The sequence below is a fragment of the Pyrus communis genome, chromosome 11 (genome assembly GCF_041283825.1).
Source record: "Pyrus communis isolate YQ-2024b chromosome 11, ASM4128382v1, whole genome shotgun sequence".
In the NCBI taxonomy this organism is placed as follows: domain Eukaryota; kingdom Viridiplantae; phylum Streptophyta; class Magnoliopsida; order Rosales; family Rosaceae; genus Pyrus; species Pyrus communis.
The window spans coordinates 20,215,997-20,241,589 of record NC_142575.1 but is presented as its reverse complement, the minus strand read 5'-3'; the positions used below and the strand labels follow the sequence as shown (position 1 = coordinate 20,241,589).

Genomic DNA, 25,593 nt, shown 5'->3' with positions numbered 1-25,593 from the left:
GCAAGAATTTGAGGGTCGAATTCACAATGACCGTCAAAGGCTTGCGTCTTATCTCCAGAGGCACCTTTTTCCTGGGTCATCCAGCGCTTGGCCAATTATTGAGGCCTGGAATGCTCTAGCTCCGATGCCTCCCGCTCCGATGGCTTCCGCTCCGATGCCTCCCGCTTCTATGCCTCCCGCTTCTGCGCCTTCCGCTTCTGCGCCTCGTAGTGGGGCTTCACGTAAACAACCTTTGTGAAGCTCCACCTTTCTCCATGTTTAGTATCTTTCTTTTTTTTTTTTTTTTTTTTTTTTTTTTTTTTTTTACATAAATAAAATTTATTTCATTAAGAATTTGAATATAATCTATTGGCGAACTTGAATTTAATTGAGCATATTGCATATGAAGTTGTGGTGGCTGCATAGGTCTTGAATAGAACTCCTCATATGGTTGCCAATATGCTTCACGTTGAACTTGTTGATCTTCCCACCATATAGAGTTTGAATGATCCCTCCAATCTCTTTGTGGACATTGATTGGCTTGAAATCCTTGCCTATATGAAGCACCAAATGTAGGGACACTCTGCATTGTGGTCCTTTCGGCATACGGCAACAATTTAGAAGTAAGATTTGCCAATTGAGCTTGAATGCTAGCAAAATCCATATCTTACTTCTCTAGTACCTAAAATCAAAGAAAGAGAACTAAATCAAATATCAAAAGTAACAACAAACAAAGAAAACAACACTAAGTTAGAAACTAAAACGAAAACAACTAAACCAAAAAAAAAGAAAAGAACCAAGGGATTAGCAAAGTTGCTAATCCCCGGCAACGGCGCCAAAATTTGATGTGAGAATTACTTGACACTCAAATTAAACCCTCGTTTGACAATTGTAGTAGAATGGATAAGTGAGGGATCGTTCTAGACCGGGGATTAGGAGGGCTTGCTAAAACCTTCTAAATTGACTTAAAAACATAAAAACACAATATAAAACACTATTTAATGCTCGAAGAAAGCAAAACTAAAAATAAGAAAGATTAAGACTAAGATTTCAACGAAATAGGGGGGAATTGGATTTGGACGAATTTAAACTAAAATGAATACTTGGAAACAAAACAAATTGTAAATATGGATTTGACGGAAATGAATGGATGGGAAGCTAGCTAAGGGTTCTTTCTCTACACATGATATTTATGCATATGAATCAATTTCCAGTTATTCCTTCATTGAATTATGAACGACAATGCCCCAAATTAACCGTGACATCACTAGTTAACCCTCAGATTTTCCTTATATTATTGGATTGGATGGCATCATTCGACAACCCAAAACATTCTCAAAAGTTCCCTACATGTCATCATAATAGAGATACAATCGAAGATCATTAAGAATAATGAAAACCATAAGCATTGACAAAGCATTTGCAACTATGACATCATGTTACTCATGCTAAGAATTAAACTTAACGCGATCGTGACAAGCGACCTTCACTACTTTCAAGTATAAGTTAGTAACGATTATGTGAAACCTTCTTAAACTTTAGCCACATATTCATGCATGCTAATTAAGTGTCGACCCTCAATCAACAAACACAAATAAGTTAATCATCAAATAGTTAAGCCAATTGCATTCACAAATCAAGAGTTCATAACCGGAATTCATCAATTCATATCACATAAATTATCATGGTATTGAAATCACCCCTAGCCAAAAAAAAGTTTAGTTCCTCATAACTTTGAAATCAAAGAAACACCTAAACATTCCAACAACTCAAACTTGAATTGTATGAACGTTTAGGCACTCTTCTCTTCCATTCCTCATATTACAAAACAAAGAGAATTGAATTTAAACATTGAAATCAAAGAAACGCGTAAACATTCCAACAACTCAAACGTGAATTGTATGAACGTTTAGGCCCTTGATAGGAGCATATTCATGCGACTTAATTAGCTTGTTCTCATGCATTTATGCTGTGTTTACTTAGCTATTTTAGTGTTTAAGGCCACTTTTGTGTATTTTCAGATTATAAGGCCAAAGGGTGCAAGAAAATGCAAATTGGAGTCTTTTGGAGCGAAAGAGGAATGAATGAGTTGAAGACGTGAAGAAACGACGAATTCCTACTCCAACGATGAATTCTTACCAAAACGAGGAATCCTACTCAAACAACTTGAAGTAGGAAAGTTAACCCTAAGTTTCTCGTTTTGGTAACCTTTCCTAAACTTAAACGTCCGTATTTTCTAGCCACTTTGAAGGCCTTGTAAACACTTTAGGACACAAAACCAAGGCCCTAGCCCAATTACACAACCTTGCCGTGCCTTAACCCTAATTCCCTTCCCTTGCCGTGCAAGGGGGGGCACTTTTGTCCAATGTTGTGCAATTAAACCCTATTTCCCTCTCCTAACCTAACCCTAGCCGCACCCTTTAATTATTCCTTCTTTAATTTCTGATTTTATTTCCTAAATTCTAGCAGCCTTTAGGTGAATTGTAGTTAATAAAAATAAATTAGGTTTTGAATTTCAAAAAACCCTACATTTTACAACTTAGCCTCAAGTTCCCATTAATCATTCACCTTAAAAGACAAAAATTGAATCTTGCCGCAGCCACCATAGCCCATTATTCTAATTAGCCATTGACCATAATAAAACATCCAGCCATTGCATGCAATCCCCTTTGCTTGCCGTGTCCCCCATTTATCAAAAACCCTAAGAAAACCAACAAAAAGCTCTTGCCGTGGCCCCCCCCATTGACCATTAACCCTAATAAACCAAAAATAAATCAAAGCCGTGGCCACCTAATCTAAAAATTCCATCACAGCCGCAACCATTCTTCCCTAATTCCCAAGCCGTAACATCTCCCTTCCATTCCAGCGATCTTACACATACAATCCAACCTTGCCGCAGTCATCCCCACACTTCCAGCCACCATACAACCCTTCCTCCATCACTCCACCACCTTGCCGCACTACCAAACAACCCTAAACCTATCTATAACCCAGAAATTCACCCAAAATCATCCAAAACCCAATCTGCCGCATCAAGGAGAAGAGGAAAGAGGAGCTTCGACGCGCACCAATTCACGTGGATTCGTTGGGCGTTCTAGGTGTAATCAATTCTTTGTGCTTTATGTTTAAATTCATTTGTAATTCTCTTTTTGTGAACATGAGAGGCTAAATCCCCCTAGTTAGCTAGGGGGTGATTCGAAACCATGATTATATATGTGAAATAAGTTGATTACTTCCAATTATCGTTGCATAAGTTTTGAATACAATTTGCTTAACCGTTTGATTTAAAACTTATTCTTGTATGTTGATTGAGAGTGCACGCTTAATTTGCATGCTTGAATTTGATGCTAGGATATAAGTTTGTTTCACCTAATCGTTATGAATTTATATTCACAAGTAGTGAAGGTTGCTAGTCACGATCATGTTAAGTAGATTCCTGGCAAGCGTATCATGCTTTTCATAGTTACAAATGCCTTGTCGATGCTTATGATTTCCAAAGAACGTAATGATTCTAACTTATATCTTTATCATGCTGTTCATATAGAGAATTTGTTAGGAATAATTTGCTTGCGATGCATATTCATCCAATTCAATGATTCTAGGGAAATCTGAAGGTTAATTTAAGCGGACCTAATTAACTTGGAGTGTCGAGGTTCATAACTTATTGGATTGATAATTGGAAATTGATTTACGTTGCATATATTTCATGTGTGGAGAAGAACCCCTTAGCTATCCCATCATCCATTGATTCATCCAAATTTTGTCTTAAAATCTATTTTCTTTACAATCTGCCCATTTAGTTTAAATTCATCCAACCACAATCCCCCCATATTTTGTTGAGTCGTAGTCATTTGTATTTGTTTTATTTTGTGTTTTTAAGCATTTGGAGTCATAAACACTTTCAAATTCGACCAAATTAAATTTTAGTTTTTGTGTTTTTGAGTCAATTCAAATTAGATTAGCACCCCTAGTTAATCCCCAGTTAGAACGATCCCTACTTACTTCATTACTACAATTGTCACAAATAGGGTTTAATTTGTGTGTCAACATAATTTTCACATCAAATTTTGGCGCCGTTGCCGGGGATTAGCAAAGTTGCTAATCCCTTGTCTTGAGTCTTGTTTAAATTGTTTAGTTTCTGTTTTGTTTAAATTTTTTTTTTTTGCACCGTGTGTGTGTGTTTTGTTTTTGTGCCGTGTGTGGCACCTTATTTCCTTACTTGTGCCGAGTCTATTAGGTTGATTGCTAACCTTGTTTGCTCTTGTGTGCAGGTACTAGTTTATGACCCGTGGCTCACAACCTGTTCGTGAGCATATCTCCGACTTTGACGGTGATTTCGAGAGGACTTTGAGAAGGAAAAAGAAATCGCAACCGTCTAATCCTCCTAGTCCCGAATCTGAATTAGAAGAGCAAGAAGTTGAAGTTGAGGTTGAAGAGGAGGTCACGGATTGGGTTGAAGAGGAAGTACCAACCATGGCAGTGGACAATCGAACCATCAAGGAGCTTTCTGCCTCGGGTTTGGCCAATGCAGCACCTCTTTGCATCCAATACCCTAGGGCAGCCCCTGAGAAGACCGATGAATTTGAGTTGAAGTCCAGCTTGCTCCACCATATTCCGAAATACCATGGGTTGGCCATGGAGGATCCGAACAAGCATCTAAAGGAATTCGAGGTGGTGTGCTCAAGTATGACACCGGTGAACGTGGACAGCAACATATTGAAGATGAAGGCTTTTCCTTTTTCTTTGGTGGAGAAGGCCAAGGATTGGTTGTATGAGTTGGCTCCCGGAACTGTCACATCATGGGAGAGTATGAAGCGAGCCTTCTTAGAGAAGTTCTTTCCGACATCACGAGTCATTCTTCTTCGCAAGAAGATTAGTGGAATTCAGCAAAGCCAAGGTGAATCTTTTCCTACGTATTACGAACGTTTTAAATCTCTTGTTGCTTCCTGTCCACAGCACCAGATGAAGAAGGAGCTACTTCTTCAATATTTTTACGAAGGCCTTTTACCACTTGAACGGCAAATGTTGGATGCATCCGCGGGAGGAGCTCTAGTGGACAAGACGCCTAGGGATGCCAAAACTCTCATTGCCAATCGAGCACTCAATGCACAACAATATGAAGGTGTTGGGCAGAGAGACACCCCACGGCCACAGCATGTAAATGAGGTAAGTTCTATTTCTGAGTTACAATCCCAAATGGCTAACCTTACGTCTATGTTATCGCAGTTTGTTGAAGGCCCTAAGACGCAAGGAACTACAATCTGTGGTGTATGCTCCATTCAAGGACACCAATCTGATCAATGTCCTCAATTAATTGAGAACGGAGGGTGGGAATCTGCCAATGCTGTGGGCTATGGGAATCAGAACCAACCAAGAGGTGATCCTTTCTCCAACACATACAATCAGGGATGGCGTGACCACCCCAATTTCAGATGGAGAGATGCACCACAATATGCCCAACAAAGTGGATTCCGACAACCCCCGGGTTTCTTTCCAAGGCCAATGGCACCACAACCACCTCCTCAAGCACAATCATCCCAAACCAACTCAGGTACGTCTATGAATGACGATAAAACATATCAGTTACTAACCACAATGGCGCAGGGAATGCAGAACCAAGCAAAGGAGGTTAATGAGCTGAAGAAGCAAATGGGCCAAATGGCCGAATTTTTGGGACAAATTCGTGAAAGTGGTAAGTTACCAAGCACTACGGTAGTCAATCCCAAGGGTGGTTTCGAATCTGCGAAAGCTATCACACTAAGAAGTGGGAAAGAAGTGGGAAACAAGGAAGATGAGAAGATACGAATCGAAGAAGAGGAGAAAAATCACCCCACGGCAAGGGTGGTACCACCCATGCCACAACCATCTACGACCCCCCATCCATCCACCTCAGGTAAGGTTGTCCCAAATGTTGTGATTTCGAACACTAATCTGCCCGATGTTCCTTTCCCTCGCAGATTTGCGCAATCGAAGAAGGAAGAAAGCGAAAAGGACATTTTGGATACCTTTCGAAAAGTCCAAGTAAACATTCCTTTACTTGATGCTATTAAGCAAGTACCCAGGTATGCAAAATTTTTAAAAGAATTATGCACAACTAGGAAAAGAATTTCAAACAAGGAAGTTGTAAAAGTAAGTGAGAATGTATCAGCGGTTTTGCAACGAAAGTTGCCTCCAAAATGTAAGGACCCAGGGAGCTTTACTATCCCATGCACAATTGGAAACACTAGATTTGAGCAATGCATGTTAGATTTAGGTGCTTCTATTAATGTTATGCCATATTCCATTTATGCATCTATGAACCTGGGTGAGTTAAAACAAGATGGCGTTATAATTCAATTGGCTGATCGTTCTAACGCTTATCCCAAGGGAGTCCTTGAGGATGTTTTAGTGCAGGTCAATCATCTTATCTTTCCTGCAGATTTTTATGTCTTAGAAATGGAGGATTCGAGCCATGCTCCATCATTGCCAATCTTGCTAGGCCGTCCATTCATGAAAACAGCGAGAACAAAGATAGATGTGTATACGGGAACATTAACCATGGAATTTGACGGGGACATTATTCGTTTTAATCTTTCTGAAACTATTAAATATCCAATTGAGAACCATTCTTGTTTTGCTATTGACATTGTTGATTCTTTGGCACAGGTACATTTGAATCGAAGGAACGAAGATGCACTTGAAGTAGCCTTAGTGCACGGCATAGGAGCAAGAAATGAGGGTAGGGGAAGCCTGGCAAGCCACGGCATGGAATCTGACCATATTGCCGTGCCCCCTTGTAGTGAAGTGCTTGAAATGGTCGCGGCCCTTGAGTCATTGCCCTCACACTCTGGTAAGTCTCCACTCTCACTTTTAGATTCAGTTTTGACTAACAAGTTACTTCCATCAATTGTGCAGCCACCTACACTTGAGTTAAAGCCATTACCTAGTCACTTGAAGTATGTTTTCTTGGGAGAAGATCAGACACTACCTGTCATCATTTCTAGTTCACTCACGGCCCAAGAAGAAGACAAGTTGATAAGGGTGTTAAAGGAGCACAAACCTGCCATTGGATGGACCTTGGCGGATATCAAAGGCATTAGTCCCACCACATGCATGCATCGCATCCTTTTGGAGGAGGGAGCCAAGCCATCTCGTGAAGCTCAACGTCGCCTTAATCCACCCATGTTGGAAGTAGTAAAAAAGGAGATTATAAAATTGCTTGATTGTGGTGTTATATATCCTATTTCTGATAGTCGTTGGGTGTCACCCGTGCAGGTTGTTCCAAAGAAGTCCGGAGTCACGGTGGTGAAGAATGAAGAACAAGAGCTTGTACCCACTCGTGTTGTGACAGGTTGGCGTGTGTGTATTGATTACAGGAAGTTAAATGCCATGACAAGGAAGGATCACTTTCCATTGCCATTCCTGGACCAAATGCTAGAAAGGTTAGCCGGTTATAAATTTTATTGCTTTCTTGATGGATATTCCGGATATAACCAAATTGTGATAGCTCCGGAGGATCAGGAAAAGACAACTTTCACGTGCCCCTTTGGCACCTTTGCATATCGACGTATGCCATTTGGGTTGTGCAATGCCCCTGCAACATTTCAACGATGCATGGTGAGTATATTCTCTGATTATGTGGAGAAGATTATTGAGATATTCATGGATGATTTTAGCGTGTTTGGTAATTCATTCGATCATTGCTTGAATAATCTGACCTTAATTTTGAAACGTTGTGTTGAAACGAATCTTGTGCTTAATTGGGAAAAATGTCATTTCATGGTTAAGCAAGGTATTGTTCTAGGACATATTATTTCTGAAAAAGGCATTGAAGTGAATAAATCTAAGGTAGACCTTGTTCGTCACTTACCCTCTCCAACTTCGGTTAGAGAGATTCGTTCGTTTCTTGGTCATGCAGGTTTTTATAGGCGCTTCATAAAGGATTTCTCCAAGATTGCGCAGCCACTATGCCGATTGCTTCAAAAGGAGGTGGTTTTCGAGTTCAACGAGGCGTGTGAGAAGGCATTCAACCACCTCAAGAAGGCTCTCACTTCGGCTCCCATTATCACACCTCCATATTGGAGCCTTCCATTCGAGTTGATGTGCGATGCTTCGGACTATGCGATTGGTGCTGTTTTGGGGCAGCGAAAGAATAAACAACCTCATGTTATTTATTATGCATCTAGGACACTAAATGATGCTCAATTGAATTACTCAACCACTGAAAAAGAATTACTTGCTGTGGTATTTGCATTAGATAAGTTTCGATCATACTTACTTGGTACTAAAGTTATTATTTTTACTGATCATGCAGCTCTCAAGTATTTGCTCACGAAGAATGAAGCTAAGCCTAGACTAATTCGATGGCTGTTGCTTTTACAAGAGTTTGACATTGAGATTCGAGATAAGAAGGGCGTAGAGAATGTGGTGGTTGACCACCTCAGTCGAATGGTACATGAGGAAGCATCGCCAATTCCTGAAACCTTTCCCGATGAGCAATTAATGTCCATCCAGGTAAGTGAGCCTTGGTATGCAGATTTGGTGAACTTTTTGGTATCTAAACACACCCCTAGCACACTTAATAGGAATCAACGTGATAAGCTGATAAAGGATGCTAGGTTTTATGTCTGGGATGACCCATACCTTTGGAAATTTTGTCCTGATCAAATTGTACGACGTTGTGTGAATGAATCTGAGTTTCAATCTATTTTAACATTTTGTCATTCATATGCATGTGGGGGACATTTTGGCACCCAACGCACTGCACTTAAAGTTTTAGAATGCGGGTTTTATTGGCCAACCATTTTTAAGGATGCTAGGACATTTTGCCTTACATGTGATCGTTGTCAACGAATGGGTAATATAAGTGTTAAGGATCAAATGCCACAAAACCCTATACTTTCTGTTGAAATATTTGATGTGTGGGGAATTGATTTTATGGGTCCCTTTCCTTCCTCCCATGGTTTTATCTATATCTTGTTGGCGGTGGATTATGTTTCCAAATGGGTGGAAGCAAAAGCCACCCGTACTAACGATTCCAAAGTGGTTGCAGATTTTGTGAAGTCTAACATTTTTGCTAGGTTTGGAATGCCTCGAGTCCTTATAAGTGATGGAGGTTCACATTTTTGTAATCGCACAATCGAGGCACTGCTCAAGAAGTACAAAGTTACACATAGGGTTTCGACACCCTATCATCCTCAAACAAGCGGGCAAGCCGAGGTGTCGAATCGCGAGATAAAACAGATTCTTGAGAAGACGGTTGGCCCAACAAGAAAAGATTGGAGCTTGAGGTTAGAGGATGCATTGTGGGCTTATAGGACCGCCTACAAAACACCCATAGGAATGTCCCCATTTCGGCTTGTGTATGGCAAACCATGTCACTTACCGGTGGAATTGGAGCACAAGGCTCATTGGGCCGTGAGGAAGTTCAACATGGATGTAGATGAGGCGGGAATTCATCGTAAGCTTCAATTGAATGAACTTGAGGAGATACGGAATGAAGCTTACGAGAATGCTCGACTTTACAAGGAAAAGACAAAGGCCTTTCATGACAAGATGATTCGCACCAAGTCCTTCTCTGTTGGACAGAAAGTGTTGTTATTTAATTCTCGTCTTCGTCTATTTCCGGGTAAGTTACGTTCACGTTGGATTGGACCCTTTGTTATTACTAATGTTTTTCCTCATGGTGCAGTCCAAGTTCGTAGTTTCAAAACAGGTCAAGAGTTCAAGGTGAATGGGCATCGCTTGAAGCCTTACTACGAGAGCTTTGTAGAACATGATGTGGAGGAGACAACCCACTATGCCGTGGGTTCCCATGAAGGTTGATCAATGTGGCATCGTCCGGCTGCAAGACGTAAAAGAAAGCGCTACTTGGGAGGCAACCCATGCACTCAACAAAGGAAGAACTTGGGAATCGCTCCACACTCAGATTTGCGTCCCTAAACCCTTTTCCTTTGTTGCTTACTTTTTGTTATGTGTAATGTGTTCAATTGTGTCTAAAACATTGAGGACAATGTTTAGTTTAAGTGTGGGGGGGGTAACATTCTGTTTTGAGATATTTTTGCATGAAATTCGTAGGTTATTACCACCTAACATGTCTAAACTTGTTTTCCACTGTTTTTAAGTGTTTTTAAGCTATTTTTAGAGTCTTTTTATGTGTTATTTTGAAAAATCCGAAAATCCCCTAAAAATTTGAAAAATTGTTTTGAAAAACCCAAAAAGAGTTGTGTTTGTATGTTTGTTTGTGTCGTAGGGTACCTTCCAACACAATGATGAGGATTTGGTTTTTAATTGCATGATGGTTAAAGAAAGTTACAAACATGGATGGACGTTTGATATACTCTTTGGTTTATGCTTGTTTGTAGTTATAGTTTACGAATTCACATGTAATCACAAATGATAAAAATCAGTTTTTGTAACATGCTTGAAGGAATGAACTCAAACTAACGCTACATCCCAGTGAGACTTGAGCCTAAACGTTATTTGGAGAGTTAAAATCTATGCATTATTGTTTTCTAAAAGTCGTTGCATGATCTCATTATTCATTGCTTGGTTACTACTTAGAAGGCGTTTTCATCACTTAGTTCCAAATGCTAGAACTCATGCCCATTTCATTCAAAGCATGTCATTGATTTGCATAACACGTATTCAAGATGAAGTTGTGTAGTGACCACCACCAAAAGCCAAATAGCCATGTGTCCTTAACTCATTTTGTGTTTAAGTTTAACCCCATTGAGCCATGTTAGCCCATGTTCTTTGTTAACCCACATTATCCTCACCTAGCCTAGATTAGGACCATCCGTACCCTTGTTCTTGAAGCATAGTAAGCATGAATGAATTCCTTTTGATTATGGTGTTGCAGAAAATAAGTGTGGGGGAAGGATTATGGATGTTAGTTTATGTGCCATAGGCACGGTTAAAAAAAAAAAAAAAAAAAAAAAAAAAAAAAAAAAAAAAAAGAAGAAGAAAGAAAGAAAAGAAAAGAAAAAAAAAAGAAAAAAAAATGAAAAAATAGTTGAAAAGTATTGTTTGTTGGAATAAGGGCCCAAAACAATGAATTAGGCCCTAGGAGTTGTTTGAATCGTCCCTATTTGTCTAAAAGTTGATTTCTGCATTCTAAGGGAATTCTAGGTCTTAATTTCATTACTTTACTTACTATTGCTTAAAGAACTTTTGTTTATCCCTACCTTTCGTTGTTAGCCAATACCCCAAGCCCCGTTACAACCCTTGACTTCTATCTTGAGTGTTGTGCATTTCAATTGTGGAGTTTGAATTTGGTATGAGCATATGGTGTCACTGGTTCTCGCATCTAAGTAGTAGCATTCCATTCATGAGATCATATCTAAACACGTGTAATTACTCTTGAAATTGCGTTCTTTGTTATAATGTATGTGAGAACTAGTCTTTCATGTTTACATCAATCTACTCACATATAAATAGTGTAGGGCGTGTAGTCAGAAAATCTGAGTGAAAATAGAGTGCATAACTAGTGAGGAATTGAGGGAATTCTCTAAGGCATGTTACTACATTCAAAATGTGTTTTAATTGATTAAATGCGAACTAGTGAATGGTGACTATGATTAAGTATATGCTTGAGGGGAGGGAAGACTAAAAGCTATGTGAGTAATGATCTTTGACATGTCATGTTTTATTGGAAATCCCTGAGGCAAACGTTGGAAGGTTTAGGTTATGTTTTGTTTGTTTTGTTTCGTTTTGTTTAGTTAGTTTTGTTTTGCTCGAGGACTAGCAAAAGTTAAGTGTGGGGGAATTTGATAGGAGCATATTCATGCGACTTAATTAGCTTGTTCTCATGCATTTATGTTGTGTTTACTTAGCTATTTTAGTGTTTAAGGCCACTTTTGTGTATTTTCAGATTATAAGGCCAAAGGGTGCAAGAAAATGCAAATTGGAGTCTTTTGGAGCGAAAGAGGAATGAATGAGTTGAAGACGTGAAGAAACGACGAATTCCTACTCCAACGATGAATTCTTACCAAAACGAGGAATCCTACTCAAACAACTTGAAGTAGGAAAGTTAACCCTAAGTTTCCCGTTTTGGTAACCTTTCCTAAACTTAAACGTCCGTATTTTCTAGCCACTTTGAAGGCCTTGTAAACACTTTAGGACACAAAACCAAGGCCCTAGCCCAATTACACAACCTTGCCGTGCCTTAACCCTAATTCCCTTCCCTTGCCGTGCAAGGGGGGGCACTTTTGTCCAATGTTGTGCAATTAAACCCTATTTCCCTCTCCTAACCTAACCCTAGCCGCACCCTTTAATTATTCCTTCTTTAATTTCTGATTTTATTTCCTAAATTCTAGCAGCCTTTAGGTGAATTGTAGTTAATAAAAATAAATTAGGTTTTGAATTTCAAAAAACCCTACATTTTACAACTTAGCCGCAAGTTCCCATTAATCATTCACCTTAAAAGACAAAAATTGAATCTTGCCGCAGCCACCATAGCCCATTATTCTAATTAGCCATTGACCATAATAAAACATTCAGCCATTGCATGCAATCCCCTTTGCTTGCCGTGTCCCCCATTTATCAAAAACCCTAAGAAAACCAACAAAAAGCTCTTGCCGTGGCCCCCCCCCATTGACCATTAACCCTAATAAACCAAAAATAAATCAAAGCCGTGGCCACCTAATCTAAAAATTCCATCACAGCCGCAACCATTCTTCCCTAATTCCCAAGCCGTAACATCTCCCTTCCATTCCAGCGATCTTACACATACAATCCAACCTTGCCGCAGCCATCCCCACACTTCCAGCCACCATACAACCCTTCCTCCATCACTTCACCACCTTGCCGCACTACCAAACAACCCTAAACCTATCTATAACCCAGAAATTCACCCAAAATCATCCAAAACCCAATCTGCCGCATCAAGGAGAAGAGGAAAGAGGAGCTTCAACGCGCACCAATTCACGTGGATTCGTTGGGCGTTCTAGGTGTAATCAATTCTTTGTGCTTTATGTTTAAATTCATTTGTAATTCTCTTTTTGTGAACATGAGAGGCTAAATCCCCCTAGTTAGCTAGGGGGTGATTCGAAACCATGATTATATATGTGAAATAAGTTGATTACTTCCAATTATCGTTGCATAAGTTTTGAATACAATTTGCTTAACCGTTTGATTTAAAACTTATTCTTGTATGTTGATTGAGAGTGCACGCTTAATTTGCATGCTTGAATTTGATGCTAGGATATAAGTTTGTTTCACCTAATCGTTATGAATTTATATTCACAAGTAGTGAAGGTTGCTAGTCACGATCATGTTAAGTAGATTCCTGGCAAGCGTATCATGCTTTTCATAGTTACAAATGCCTTGTCGATGCTTATGATTTCCAAAGAACGTAATGATTCTAACTTATATCTTTATCATGCTGTTCATATAGAGAATTTGTTAGGAATAATTTGCTTGCGATGCATATTCATCCAATTCAATGATTCTAGGGAAATCTGAAGGTTAATTTAAGCGGACCTAATTAACTTGGAGTGTCGAGGTTCATAACTTATTGGATTGATAATTGGAAATTGATTTACGTTGCATATATTTCATGTGTGGAGAAGAACCCCTTAGCTATCCCATCATCCATTGATTCATCCAAATTTTGTCTTAAAATCTATTTTCTTTACAATCTGCCCATTTAGTTTAAATTCATCCAACCACAATCCCCCCATATTTTGTTGAGTCGTAGTCATTTGTATTTGTTTTATTTTGTGTTTTTAAGCATTTGGAGTCATAAACACTTTCAAATTCGACCAAATTAAATTTTAGTTTTTCTGTTTTTGAGTCAATTCAAATTAGATTAGCACCCCTAGTTAATCCCCGGTTAGAACGATCCCTACTTACTTCATTACTACAATTGTCACAAATAGGGTTTAATTTGTGTGTCAACATAATTTTCACATCAGCCCTCTTCTCTTCGTCTTCGTTGTAGCACAAGGACTAAGGGATGTTGTTGGTGTGTTGAATGGATTGGGGGATTATGGAAATGGAAGAAATGGAGGAGAAAGGGAAGGGAATGGTGCAGAAAATGGAGAGACTCACGGCTAGGGAGAAGATGAAAGTGTTTGTGGTGTGTTGTGTATGAAAATGAGATGTTTTTGAATGAATGAATGCAAGGGTATTTATAGGAGTAGTGGAGGGAACATATGGCTATGTCATTTGTAGGTGAAGTAGGTGGATGTTGTAGGTGAAGTGGATGTTGTAGGTGAAGTAGGTGGATGTTGTAGGTGAAGTAGGTGGATGATATGTTAAGTGATAAGTGATAAGTGATATGATATGTGGTTATGATATGATAAGTGGTTAAGTGGTGATGATAAGTGATAAGTGATTAAGTGATATGATATGTGGTGATGATAAGTGATAAGTGCATGTGGGTTAACTAATGAAGGAAATGCATGTGCAATGACAATGTGTTAGAATGGATGTGTGTTATGCATGGCATGATTGGGATTAGGAAAGGTTTAAATGTCCTAAAACTAAAGAGAACAAGGTTCCAACACTTTGGCTCCAATTAGGTCTTCAATTTCGTCCAACACTTTGGCTTCAAGCATAAGCTATCCGTCCTTAGCCCAAAAGTGCTCCAAAAGTCTCCAAAATGCATCTTTTTGCTCCTTTAGCCCTTTGGACCTACAAACACACGAAAATAGCTTAAAGTACTAAAATAACTAAAGAAACATAACGTAAATGTACGAGAACAAACCACGCCAAAATTTGATGTGAGAATTACTTGACACTCAAATTAAACCCTCGTTTGACAATTGTAGTAGAATGGATAAGTGAGGGATCGTTCTAGACCGGGGATTAGGAGGGCTTGCTAAAACCTTCTAAATTGACTTAAAAACATAAAAACACAATATAAAACACTATTTAATGCTCGAAGAAAGCAAAACTAAAAATAAGAAAGATTAAGACTAAGATTTCAACGAAATAGGGGGGAATTGGATTTGGACGAATTTAAACTAAAATGAATACTTGGAAACAAAACAAATTGTAAATATGGATTTGACGGAAATGAATGGATGGGAAGCTAGCTAAGGGTTCTTTCTCTACACATGATATTTATGCATATGAATCAATTTCCAGTTATTCCTTCATTGAATTATGAACGACAATGCCCCAAATTAACCGTGACATCACTAGTTAACCCTCAGATTTTCCTTATATTATTGGATTGGATGGCATCATTCGACAACCCAAAACATTCTCAAAAGTTCCCTACATGTCATCATAATAGAGATACAATCGAAGATCATTAAGAATAATGAAAACCATAAGCATTGACAAAGCATTTGCAACTATGACATCATGTTACTCATGCTAAGAATTAAACTTAACGCGATCGTGACAAGCGACCTTCACTACTTTCAAGTATAAGTTAGTAACGATTATGTGAAACCTTCTTAAACTTTAGCCACATATTCATGCATGCTAATTAAGTGTCGACCCTCAATCAACAAACACAAATAAGTTAATCATCAAATAGTTAAGCCAATTGCATTCACAAATCAAGAGTTCATAACCGGAATTCATCAATTCATATCACATAAATAATCATGGTATTGAAATCACCCCTAGCCAAAAAAAAGTTTAGTTCCTCATAACTTTGAAATCAAAGAAACACCTAAACATTCCAACAACTCAAACTTGAATTGTATGAACGTTTAGGCACTCTTCTCTTCCATTCCTCATATTACAAAACAAAGAGAATTGAATTTAAACATTGAAATCAAAGAAACGCGTAAACATTCCAACAACTCAAACGTGAATTGTATGAACGTTTAGGCCCTCTTCTCTTCGTCTTCGTTGTAGCACAAGGACTAAGGGATGTTGTTGGTGTGTTGAATGGATTGGGGGATTATGGAAATGGAAGAAATGGAGGAGAAAGGGAAGGGAATGGTGCAGAAAATGGAGAGACTCACGGCTAGGGAGAAGATGAAAGTGTTTGTGGTGTGTTGTGTATGAAAATGAGATGTTTTTGAATGAATGAATGCAAGGGTATTTATAGGAGTAGTGGAGGGAACATATGGCTATGTCATTTGTAGGTGAAGTAGGTGGATGTTGTAGGTGAAGTAGGTGGATGTTGTAGGTGAAGTGGATGTTGTAGGTGAAGTAGGTGGATGTTGTAGGTGAAGTAGGTGGATGTTGTAGGTGAAGTAGGTGGATGATATGTTAAGTGATAAGTGATAAGTGATATGATATGTGGTTATGATATGATAAGTGGTTAAGTGGTGATGATAAGTGATAAGTGATTAAGTGATATGATATGTGGTGATGATAAGTGATAAGTGCATGTGGGTTAACTAATGAAGGAAATGCATGTGCAATGACAATGTGTTAGAATGGATGTGTGTTATGCATGGCATGATTGGGATTAGGAAAGGTTTAAATGTCCTAAAACTAAAGAGAACAAGGTTCCAACACTTTGGCTCCAATTAGGTCTTCAATTTCGTCCAACACTTTGGCTTCAAGCATAAGCTATCCGTCCTTAGCCCAAAAGTGCTCCAAAAGTCTCCAAAATGCATCTTTTTGCTCCTTTAGCCCTTTGGACCTACAAACACACGAAAATAGCTTAAAGTACTAAAATAACTAAAGAAACATAACGTAAATGTACGAGAACAAGCCATTTAAGTCGCATAAATATGCTCCTATCACTAAGCACTGGAAAAATCCCAATACTGGGATTGTAAACGCTGGCCTCTGCCATATTGGCTGTAGGGAGGAATGGTCATGACTCAGCCTCTACCATTTCCCAAAATCCTGGTCCTGTAGTTCCTTCATCATGGTAAATAGCTACCAATTGATGCAAGGTGGATGGCATAGAGAAACTCTAATAAATCTAATCTCTCCCAAGCAAAGCTTCATAAGTAGAACTACTATCTACTACAAAGAAAGCTAACATGATTTGCTTATAACCCAAGTCAACCTCCAAAGGCAATATTCCATGAGTTCTGGTAATGGCTCTAGAAAAGCTAGAAACTGTTAAGTCAGAAGGAATAAGATCTTCCTCACTTCTACCCAATTTCTTCATCTGTTTCAATGGTATCACATTAACCGCAGCTCCTCCATTAATCAAAACCTCTTGAAGAGTACTCCCTCCAAATGAGCAGTTACATATATGGGCTTGAGATGGTTAGCCAGGGTTAAACTCGAGCGACTAAAGACCATTTTGTCTTATTACTCTCTTAGGCTCTTTCATTGTGGACTTGGGCAAACTTGTTCTACCTGATTCTCCTTATCCTACTTCCTCAACACTAACATATGCCATCATAAGTTCTATTGTCAAGTAATCACCTTCAATCGTGGCAGGTTGATCAGGCTCGGTGCAAAACATGGCAGATAGAACCAAAGATTGAAATGTCGGCCGATACACCGATATATCGATATTTTCAACTATCGATACCGATACTGGGGGGTAAGGCCATATCTTCCTCGATATCGATGATATATCCCCGATAAATGTGATATCTCCGATATTTTGCTGATATTCTCGATATTTCCCAATACCTATAACAAAACCCAAAAAAATTCAAAAGTTTTGAAGCAAATTGAAACCCAAAAGATTTTTTGGAGGTATATGGGCAGTGATTAGATATGTGTGAAGGCTTTTGGCAATATCCAATTCAAATGATTTTTTGGAGTATCCATTAATTATTACTATAAAGAATCTCTGCACAATGAATTGAGGGGACATACATGTCTTATCTGAAGAGAAAGAAATACGCAAATCCAAATATTAAATTTCTGGTCAAATATATCTTTAATACGTGTAAGAAAATAATGCACATGTGTCTGGAAATGACTACATAGACCTTCTGATATTGCAGGGCAACCATCTGATGATGATGATAATCCAATTCAACAATGGATTATGACAGCTCACTTGGATGATGAACAAGGCAACCCTGATGCCGTTATAGCACAACATGCTGCCCAAGAAGGAGTTGATGTTGATAGAGTCATATTCGAAGATATTAGGAGTGGAGATACTTCATCATTTGAAATGGATATGCTTGGCACTTGGCAAGGTCAAAGACGTCCCTTGAGAGACGATGCCAGCACTAGAAGAAAGGAAAGTTCATCTAATTCGTCAGATAATGACGGAGGAAATAATGCTGGATCAGGAGGTAATGAAGAAGAAAGACAATATAGCCCATTTACTATCGAGGCTGATTTTACTCATGCCACCCAAGATGAGGATCATAGATGCAGAGAAGCTGAACCAGGCATTAGCGCAATTAGGAAGCAATATTCAAGGAAAAGAAGCCAACCAATCAATCCATCTGAAGATGACAAGGAGATCAGTTTTGGATCTATAAGCATAGGAACTAGACCTAGTACTAACTCAAATGAATCTTATGATGGCCATGGGTATGTCATGTCTGATTATAGTGGAACTAGTTATGGAGCTCAAGATGATAAAATAGACTATGGACCTACTAGTTGGGTTAATCCTAACTATCCCATGTATGGGAGGACAGTAGGGAGCTTAAGAGAGACATATGTGCACCATGTTCAAACATGGCTTACAAACTGCCCGGGCTACATGACTTGGTATGACTATTGTACGAATCTAGATGGTTGTTCCTCATTGTTTGAACCTTGTAGGAGCTCTTCATTTATGTAGTTGGACACTTATCTAAATTGTAATCTAATGTTTAAACAAACTATGGATTTATGCATGGTTTATTCATTCTAATAAACATTTTATTAGAAAACTTTTCGTTAATGCGCATTACATACCACTTATATTTCATCATATGTATATCTTATTATTAGTAAATTTTGAGTTTTATTTGTTCAATACATTCATTGATAATGTACATAACATCTATGAAAGTTTTAGAGCAAAATTATGTGTTTTAATGCCTATATCTGTCATTTTTGTTGATTTTTTCCCAATACCTAAAACGATAACGATATATCCCCCGAAATATCAGTAAATTCAAGGCCCGATATTATCTACACGACCGATATTTTAATCCTTGGATAGAACATAGGTCATGTTTACGTCGAAGTTGCTAGGTTTAGGTAAATCCTCTTTCTTACCCCCAATGTGGTCCATGAATTCATCTAACCAAGCATGTGCTTCTTTTGGCAACATTAGCCCGGGCAACTTTTCCTCCAGGGTTATACCAAAGTTCTGTACTTGCTCCAGGTTTTCACAGAGAGTATCAACCAGTAAAGGTGAGGGCATTCCCTTCTCACAGAAGATAGTTCCAAAACATATTGGTTCTGGGCTCCATCTTAGGGTTGGCATCATCACCATATCCTCTTGAGCCCTCCTCAATATTATGTACTTTCCTGGATGTGAGCTTTACGGCACATGATCTTTCTCTCCTTCAGTCTTGCTATTAGTTTTTTTGACCTCATTTTTGCTCCTCCAATCAAGTTGATTTTTTCTTCCATGAGGTACTTTCTCAAATTTCAAATTTTCAGAGGTTTCTGATGTAGTAGGGACTTTGAGTGATTCACATGAGGTTTGTGCTGCCTCTGGACTCTCCTAATCACAGAGGCTCCCATTTCCTTGACAGATCTCCCATCCTTTCCAACTACATACCATTTCCGCCCGATTCTGGCATAATTCTTCTTGGTGAATAGGGATACTACGCTCTTTGTTCTTCCTTTCATCATGACATCACCACCTTCAAATATTAGCTAAGAAGGCGTAACCTCCATCCATTTCGGTATTTTAGCTTCTTTGTCCTCCCAACCTTTGGAAAACATTTTTAGAGGTATCTTTTTCTGTTGTCCGCATAATACTTCTGTGGGCTTCTTGCTCTTCTTTCTCTCTACTTCTAACCAATTCTTGATCAATAATGGCTCCTGATGTTGGGACTTCCAGCTCACACTCACACTGGCATTTGCTACACAACACTACCCCTTTAACTATGGCTACTTTAGGTTTCTCGGGTAGTTTAATTATACCTTCTGTGGGTCTGTCAACTTGCTTTCTTTCTGCTTTCACCTCCCACGTGGCTTTTCCCTTTCCTTTCTCAGCCCAACTCAGGTTGATCATGTTTATTGGGGCTTATGGGAAAGGATCTGTGTCAATCATCACATTGGCCTGTGGTTTCTCCAACAACAACTTTCCCTTGACTATGAGGTCTTGTATCCAATCCCTGAACTGGACACAGTTGGTTATGGAATGTTGAAGGTATAGTGCAACTTGCAATACTTTTTTCCTCTTAATTTTTCTGGCTTAGGGATATTCTTGGTGCTGTCAGGCACAATTACTCTTGCCTGCACCAACTCTTCATAGATTTCTGAGGCCTTGGCTAAATCGAAGGAATAACTCTGGTATTTAGGGGACTTCTTAGGGACAAATCCACCATCATTCATTACCAACTTCTGATCTTTGATTTGCTGGACTAAACCCTTTATTGTTAATGGTTTAAAAGGCGTAGTTATCTCTGCTGCACACATGTCCATCATTTCTACTTCATAACTATCACTTGCTTCTGTCTCCCCTCCTTCAAACTCTACTTGGTGAATTGCAGCTTTATTTTTATAGAAAGAAGGCACCTTACATAAGTGTTTCACCTGTTATTCTTTAATTAGCAACTTCTCATACTTTGTGGTAGCAATTACCAACTCTTGCAGTTCATTGAACTGCACATCATAGAACTTTTTCCTCAAGGGTAGTCTCAAGTGTTGGAAGTATGCCCACAAAGCCACTCATATGATGTAATAGCTTTTGGAATACTTATTGTGTTAAACTATTATATGTTTAACGAAGGGCAAAGCTTATTATTTATTGTATTATGTGTTTAAGCAATAATGGAATCCAAGGAATGTAGATAATCTAAGAGAGTGGTGATCTAATTAAGTTAGATTCGAGAGTAGGCATATGAATGCACAACAAGGGATCTCTAACCTTCCATGGTGGAGGGAGAATACTTTGAGATATGATTCGGGAGTCTTTCGCCAAAGAATATGAATATAACTTAGGAAGTTTGATCCAAATCATATTCAATAGAATCATATAGAGAAGTATTACATTGGATAGTAGACATGAAACAAACTATCACTCAAACACTGTTATTAATAGTATTGTATTAGAGAAGGACCATATTGCATTGTAATTGTAACTGGATAGGTTCTCCAATCACTTCTACCTTGCTTGGGTAACCATGACATACTGCTAGGTGTCACTCAAGGTTTGTGGAAACCTTGAAGATTAGCAAACACTAATCCTCATCAAAAGGAGAATTGAAATGTAGTTTCAATTCACAATCGATCGTTAAGAGTAACAATATAGTTTCAATTCATAATCGATCGTTAAGAGTAAAAATCGCCCACTGCCTCGCTAATTGGAACTTAATGGATCGTACACCAAGTAAAGATGAAAGTGAAGAAATATAAATGAGATGGATACGCAATTAAATGGTTTAATTGAGAATGGTGAAGATTAATTAATTAGTTAATTAATTACACGAAAGGTTCGTATTAGGCTTTCAATTTAGTTTCGTGTCTTGGGGGCCCAAAAGTGTTTTTGGTCCACAAGGCCCATTATGTTTAAATTGTATGACAACTAAAACAAAATGGCCAATTAGCCCAATAACAAAGTCTAGGCCGGCCATAAGGGTGAGTGGAAGCAAACTTGGATTAATTGCAAGTTTGCCTCACATGTGAGGTAGTATAAAGTCATCTTTATAGCTTTTTCTCACTAGGGTTTTCTTGGGTTAAGGAAGAGAAACTTTTTCTCTCCTTTTTCTCTATAGAGGCCGGCCACTTAGACCATCTCCAATGGTTGGGCTAAAAGCCAAATTTTTTAGCCCAGAAATAACTTTTCTGCTCCAACCGTTCTAGCCTAAAATTTTAGCCCGGGATTGTTAAACAATGAACTTAGGCTATATTTTTTGTTAAATTAAATTTTTAAAAAATAAAAATAAAAATGTAAACTATCGTAAATTAATTTTATGAACATTTTAATCTAAAAAAAATTAAATTCCGATAAATATTGGGTAGAGTCCACTCCGATTTCTGGGCTAAATTTTGGGGGGAATTTGGCATTGGTTTAGCATTTAGCATTTAGCCCAAAATTTCCCCTTGGGTTGGAGTGGGTTTGGGGGAAAATTTTGGGGGGTAATTTGGCTTTTAGCCCACCATTGGAGTTGGTCTTAGGGAGGATTTTTCACTAACATCAAAATCTCTCTAAGTCATTCATCTTCTCTTCACACTACATCTTTGGTGTGGAGACTTAGAGATACCAAACCTTTGGTACTTTTTGAAGTTCCTTTCCTCACATCCTTAAGGAGCAAAGGAGATTCAAAAGGAAGAAAAATCACAAGGAAGATTCAAGGAGCTAGGAGGTGACTTGAAGGCCCTCCACTTAGCTGAATCCCTTGTGTCAACAAGGATGAGCTTCAAGGGTAATGAATCTCAAAACCTTTCTTCTCTTTAATGTTGTTAAAAAGTCCATTGGTTCACCATTCACTAGGCTTTGAAACTCATGGGTTTTAGAATTGTTTTGAATGCATGCCCACTTTAAAGTGTTATAAGTTGGGCATGGTTGATAGGAAACTGGCATCTCATCCTTGTCTTCCTAAACCTCATCATGAAGTCCTCAGTAGATTCATGCTCGTATTGCTTTACCTCGACTAGATTGTTGATAGTCATCACGGGCTCTATTCTATAGAACTCTTCATGAAAAGCCATCTTTATTTGCCCCCAGTTGGCAATAGAATTAGGGGCAAAAGAGCATACCACTGAGATGTTAGACCAACCAACGAGTTCCCAAACAATCTCAGCTTATAATTAGGATTTTCTTCAAATGCCATGCAATAGTTAGAGAACTTGAAAATGTGATCTCTAGAGGATACACTGCTATCTTCCCCACCGAACGTGGGGAATGCAGGCATCTTGAAGTTGAGGGGAAAAGGATTATGTTCATCAACATACTCAGGATATGGCTTCTGGTAGGTTATCCTAAACAGTAGGTGAGCCTGAGGTTAAGCATTTTGGACCACCATCCTTCTTAGCTCGGTTAACTCTTCTCTGAGTTGTTGGTCGACTGTATTATTAGGTAGGTTATGAGGAGGTTCCCACTTTAGGCTGCGATCATTGCTAGAGAAAGTCTTTTTTGTTTGGTTCGGCCTTCCTCCATCTGGGCCCTCCACCTTTATTAGCCAAAGGTGGTGGCCTATAAGGGGGAAGTTTATCCACAATTATGAATTCTCCTTTCCCACTGGACTCTTTGATTACTTGGGGCATGCCATACTTGTTTCTTTCTTTCTCCTTCTGCCTCCTACTATCTAGTGAAAATAATAGGTGGTTGGGCAACTTTGGTTCCAGGATCTCCTCCAGTATTGGCTAACTAATTCTAGATCCCTCCTTGTTTTTCCCTTTATCCTTCTTTTCCTCCAGCAAAGGAAATAGGGGAATAACTGGTTCTTTTTTAGGGCTTGTTTCTCAAATCATTTCCTTGGCATAACCATTTTTTGGAGTAGAGTACTCCAGGTCTAATCTTCTTTGCAGACTTCCTGTTAAAAAAACAAAGTCTACTCATTTCTCCTCTAGTTTCCAGAGTGATATTTTCCATAGTTTTCAATACTTACATCATGGTGGCTTGCAAATCTTCATTGGTCATCTTCCCTCCTGACATCTCAAGTGAAGTCGGGCTCTATAGAAGAGCCGGTCGTTATAGGGAAGGGAAATCTTCAGGGTGATCTATCATGCTTGATCTTGGTAAACACTGGGGTGGCTCGTATTCTGTGTTCCACCTGAGGGTTTTCTCCTTCTTCCTCCTTCTTGGCATACAAGACAACTATGGATCCCACCAGGCGTGACAAAACTATGTTCGGGCAAAGATTTCTCAGGAGAAAGATCTTCAGACCTCAGAACAGCTCCCCAAGGGATTGGCACTTTGGATATATAGCCGGGCTTTTGCTTGTTAATATGCTACAAGAAGAGAACAAAGTTAGTTCTGAAAGGTGTCTTTGTGGGGCCTTAGGTGTAGGACTTAAGGCTCGCAGTCAAAACTAACTAAGTGATAGGCGTGCCACTGCTATCTCAGTATAGTAGATGTAGAACAAGTATGTTTTAAGTTGATTACTTGCGCCCCAAGTTACTCAAACTTCTTGTTATCAAAGGATTGTTGTGGATGGGTTAAGTCCACATTAAGTTCTTTTTCTTGCCTTATAGACAAGGACTTTTAGTTCATAGTTTGTATGTTCGAATAAAGGGAGTCTAGAGCCTCTTAAGTCATTTATTTGGTTCCAAGTTACTTTTAATGAACACATATTGGTCAAGTTAACCAGATTCAGATGCAAATGGACTTCTTAAAATAGGTGGAAATGACTTGAATACATACTAGAGAATACATTAAGTAATAGATAAACTAATTTACAAAACAAACAAGAAGCTTCGGGCAAGATTTCACCTTGTCTGGCAAGGTTGAACTTATTGCAATCATTTTTCTTTAGTTTACAAGGGTTGTATGAAAAAAAGGGATAGATGGTAAACAAGTTTACATGAGGGAATCAATACTACGCCACTGAGGGAGGTAGCAGAGCTTTTAAACTAGACAAAGGATAGCTTTCCTAAAGAACTATCGCTAAAATGACTGAATCTGAGTTGATTTTAGCTTTTGGATGCAAATCTGGCTTAAGAGCAGAGTTTGTATGTTTGTTTATTTGATTGGTTGAGTGTCCTTATGCCCGTTGTCTCTTTTTCCTTTTATAAGCAGCTTGGCTTGACTGTTGTAGCTTTTGCTCTTGCCCAAAAGCACTTGGAGGATAGTGAGTCATCCATTTTTTACTTGTGATGCCACTAGAAATTATTTTTTGGCAGATAGTAGGTTAGTCTCCATCATTTGTCACTTCACCCATAGACACGTGGCTTGCATTTTGGCTGAAAATGCTTCAATTTACTTATAGGTTCGATGTTGGGCTTCGGGCAATTCCTCTTCTAATTGGCATCATTGTGATTTCTTTTATCCAAGCCTAATGTTCAAATATTAACCCAAACACAGACCTATTTGGTTCTTCCGATTAATCGTTTCGCATGCAGCGTCCTTTCAGCCTCGACTCTTAACGCCCTAGGCTCATCGTCAAGCCCTAACAAAAAGGCAGCTCCCATCAATTCTGGGGAGTGCCCGTTTGAGTACATAAAGAGTTCGAATGGAAAGGTCTTGATCAAGGTGGTGCCAGAGTTTATAACAAGGTTAATTGCAAGAGGCCACAAGAAAATCGATGGGTCTTCTGATGATGTTGCTAGTTCTGGTAGTAATACTTTTCTTTGTGGCACACCTGAGCTGCAAAAACACTATGAACAGCTTGTTGTGTCTATAGAGCAATTATGGTCGCTTAATCTCGAAACCATTTCTGGGTACAAGGTTAGGTTTTCACCATGCAAATATACAGGGCTGGAGTGGAAACAAAAGGAGCAAGAACTCATCTAATTAATTTCCTTTTTGTTTTTACAATTAAATTCTTCTTCTTTTTTTCCAAGAGAGAAGTTATTTGTAAATTTACTATTAGCTAATTAATTAAAGGCATAGTTCGATTCCTAGCGCAGCTGAATCACACAATGGTGGTTAGGGAGACCTAAACTGCCTCTGGGAGTCTTTTTCAACCTCCGAAAGAGTGGACAATCATGGCGAAGCCACCAACTGGTTCCCTTTAG

General features: G+C 38.8%; 1 protein-coding gene and 1 pseudogene across 1 annotated transcript; both read left to right on the top strand.

Annotated features, from left to right (window-relative positions):
• LOC148693039 (uncharacterized) overlaps window positions 1–25,369 on the top strand; it is a 53,092-nt pseudogene extending 27,723 nt beyond the window's left edge.
• On the top strand, window positions 4,261–18,592 carry LOC148693040 (uncharacterized). The gene is made up of 4 exons (XM_088679452.1): window positions 4,261–7,693; window positions 7,793–8,654; window positions 8,778–9,325; window positions 17,793–18,592. Exons 1-4 carry the CDS (start codon window positions 4,261–4,263, stop codon window positions 18,590–18,592), a joined length of 5,643 nt encoding a protein of 1,880 aa, XP_088535578.1.
• Window positions 25,370–25,593: the final 224 nt, after the last annotated feature.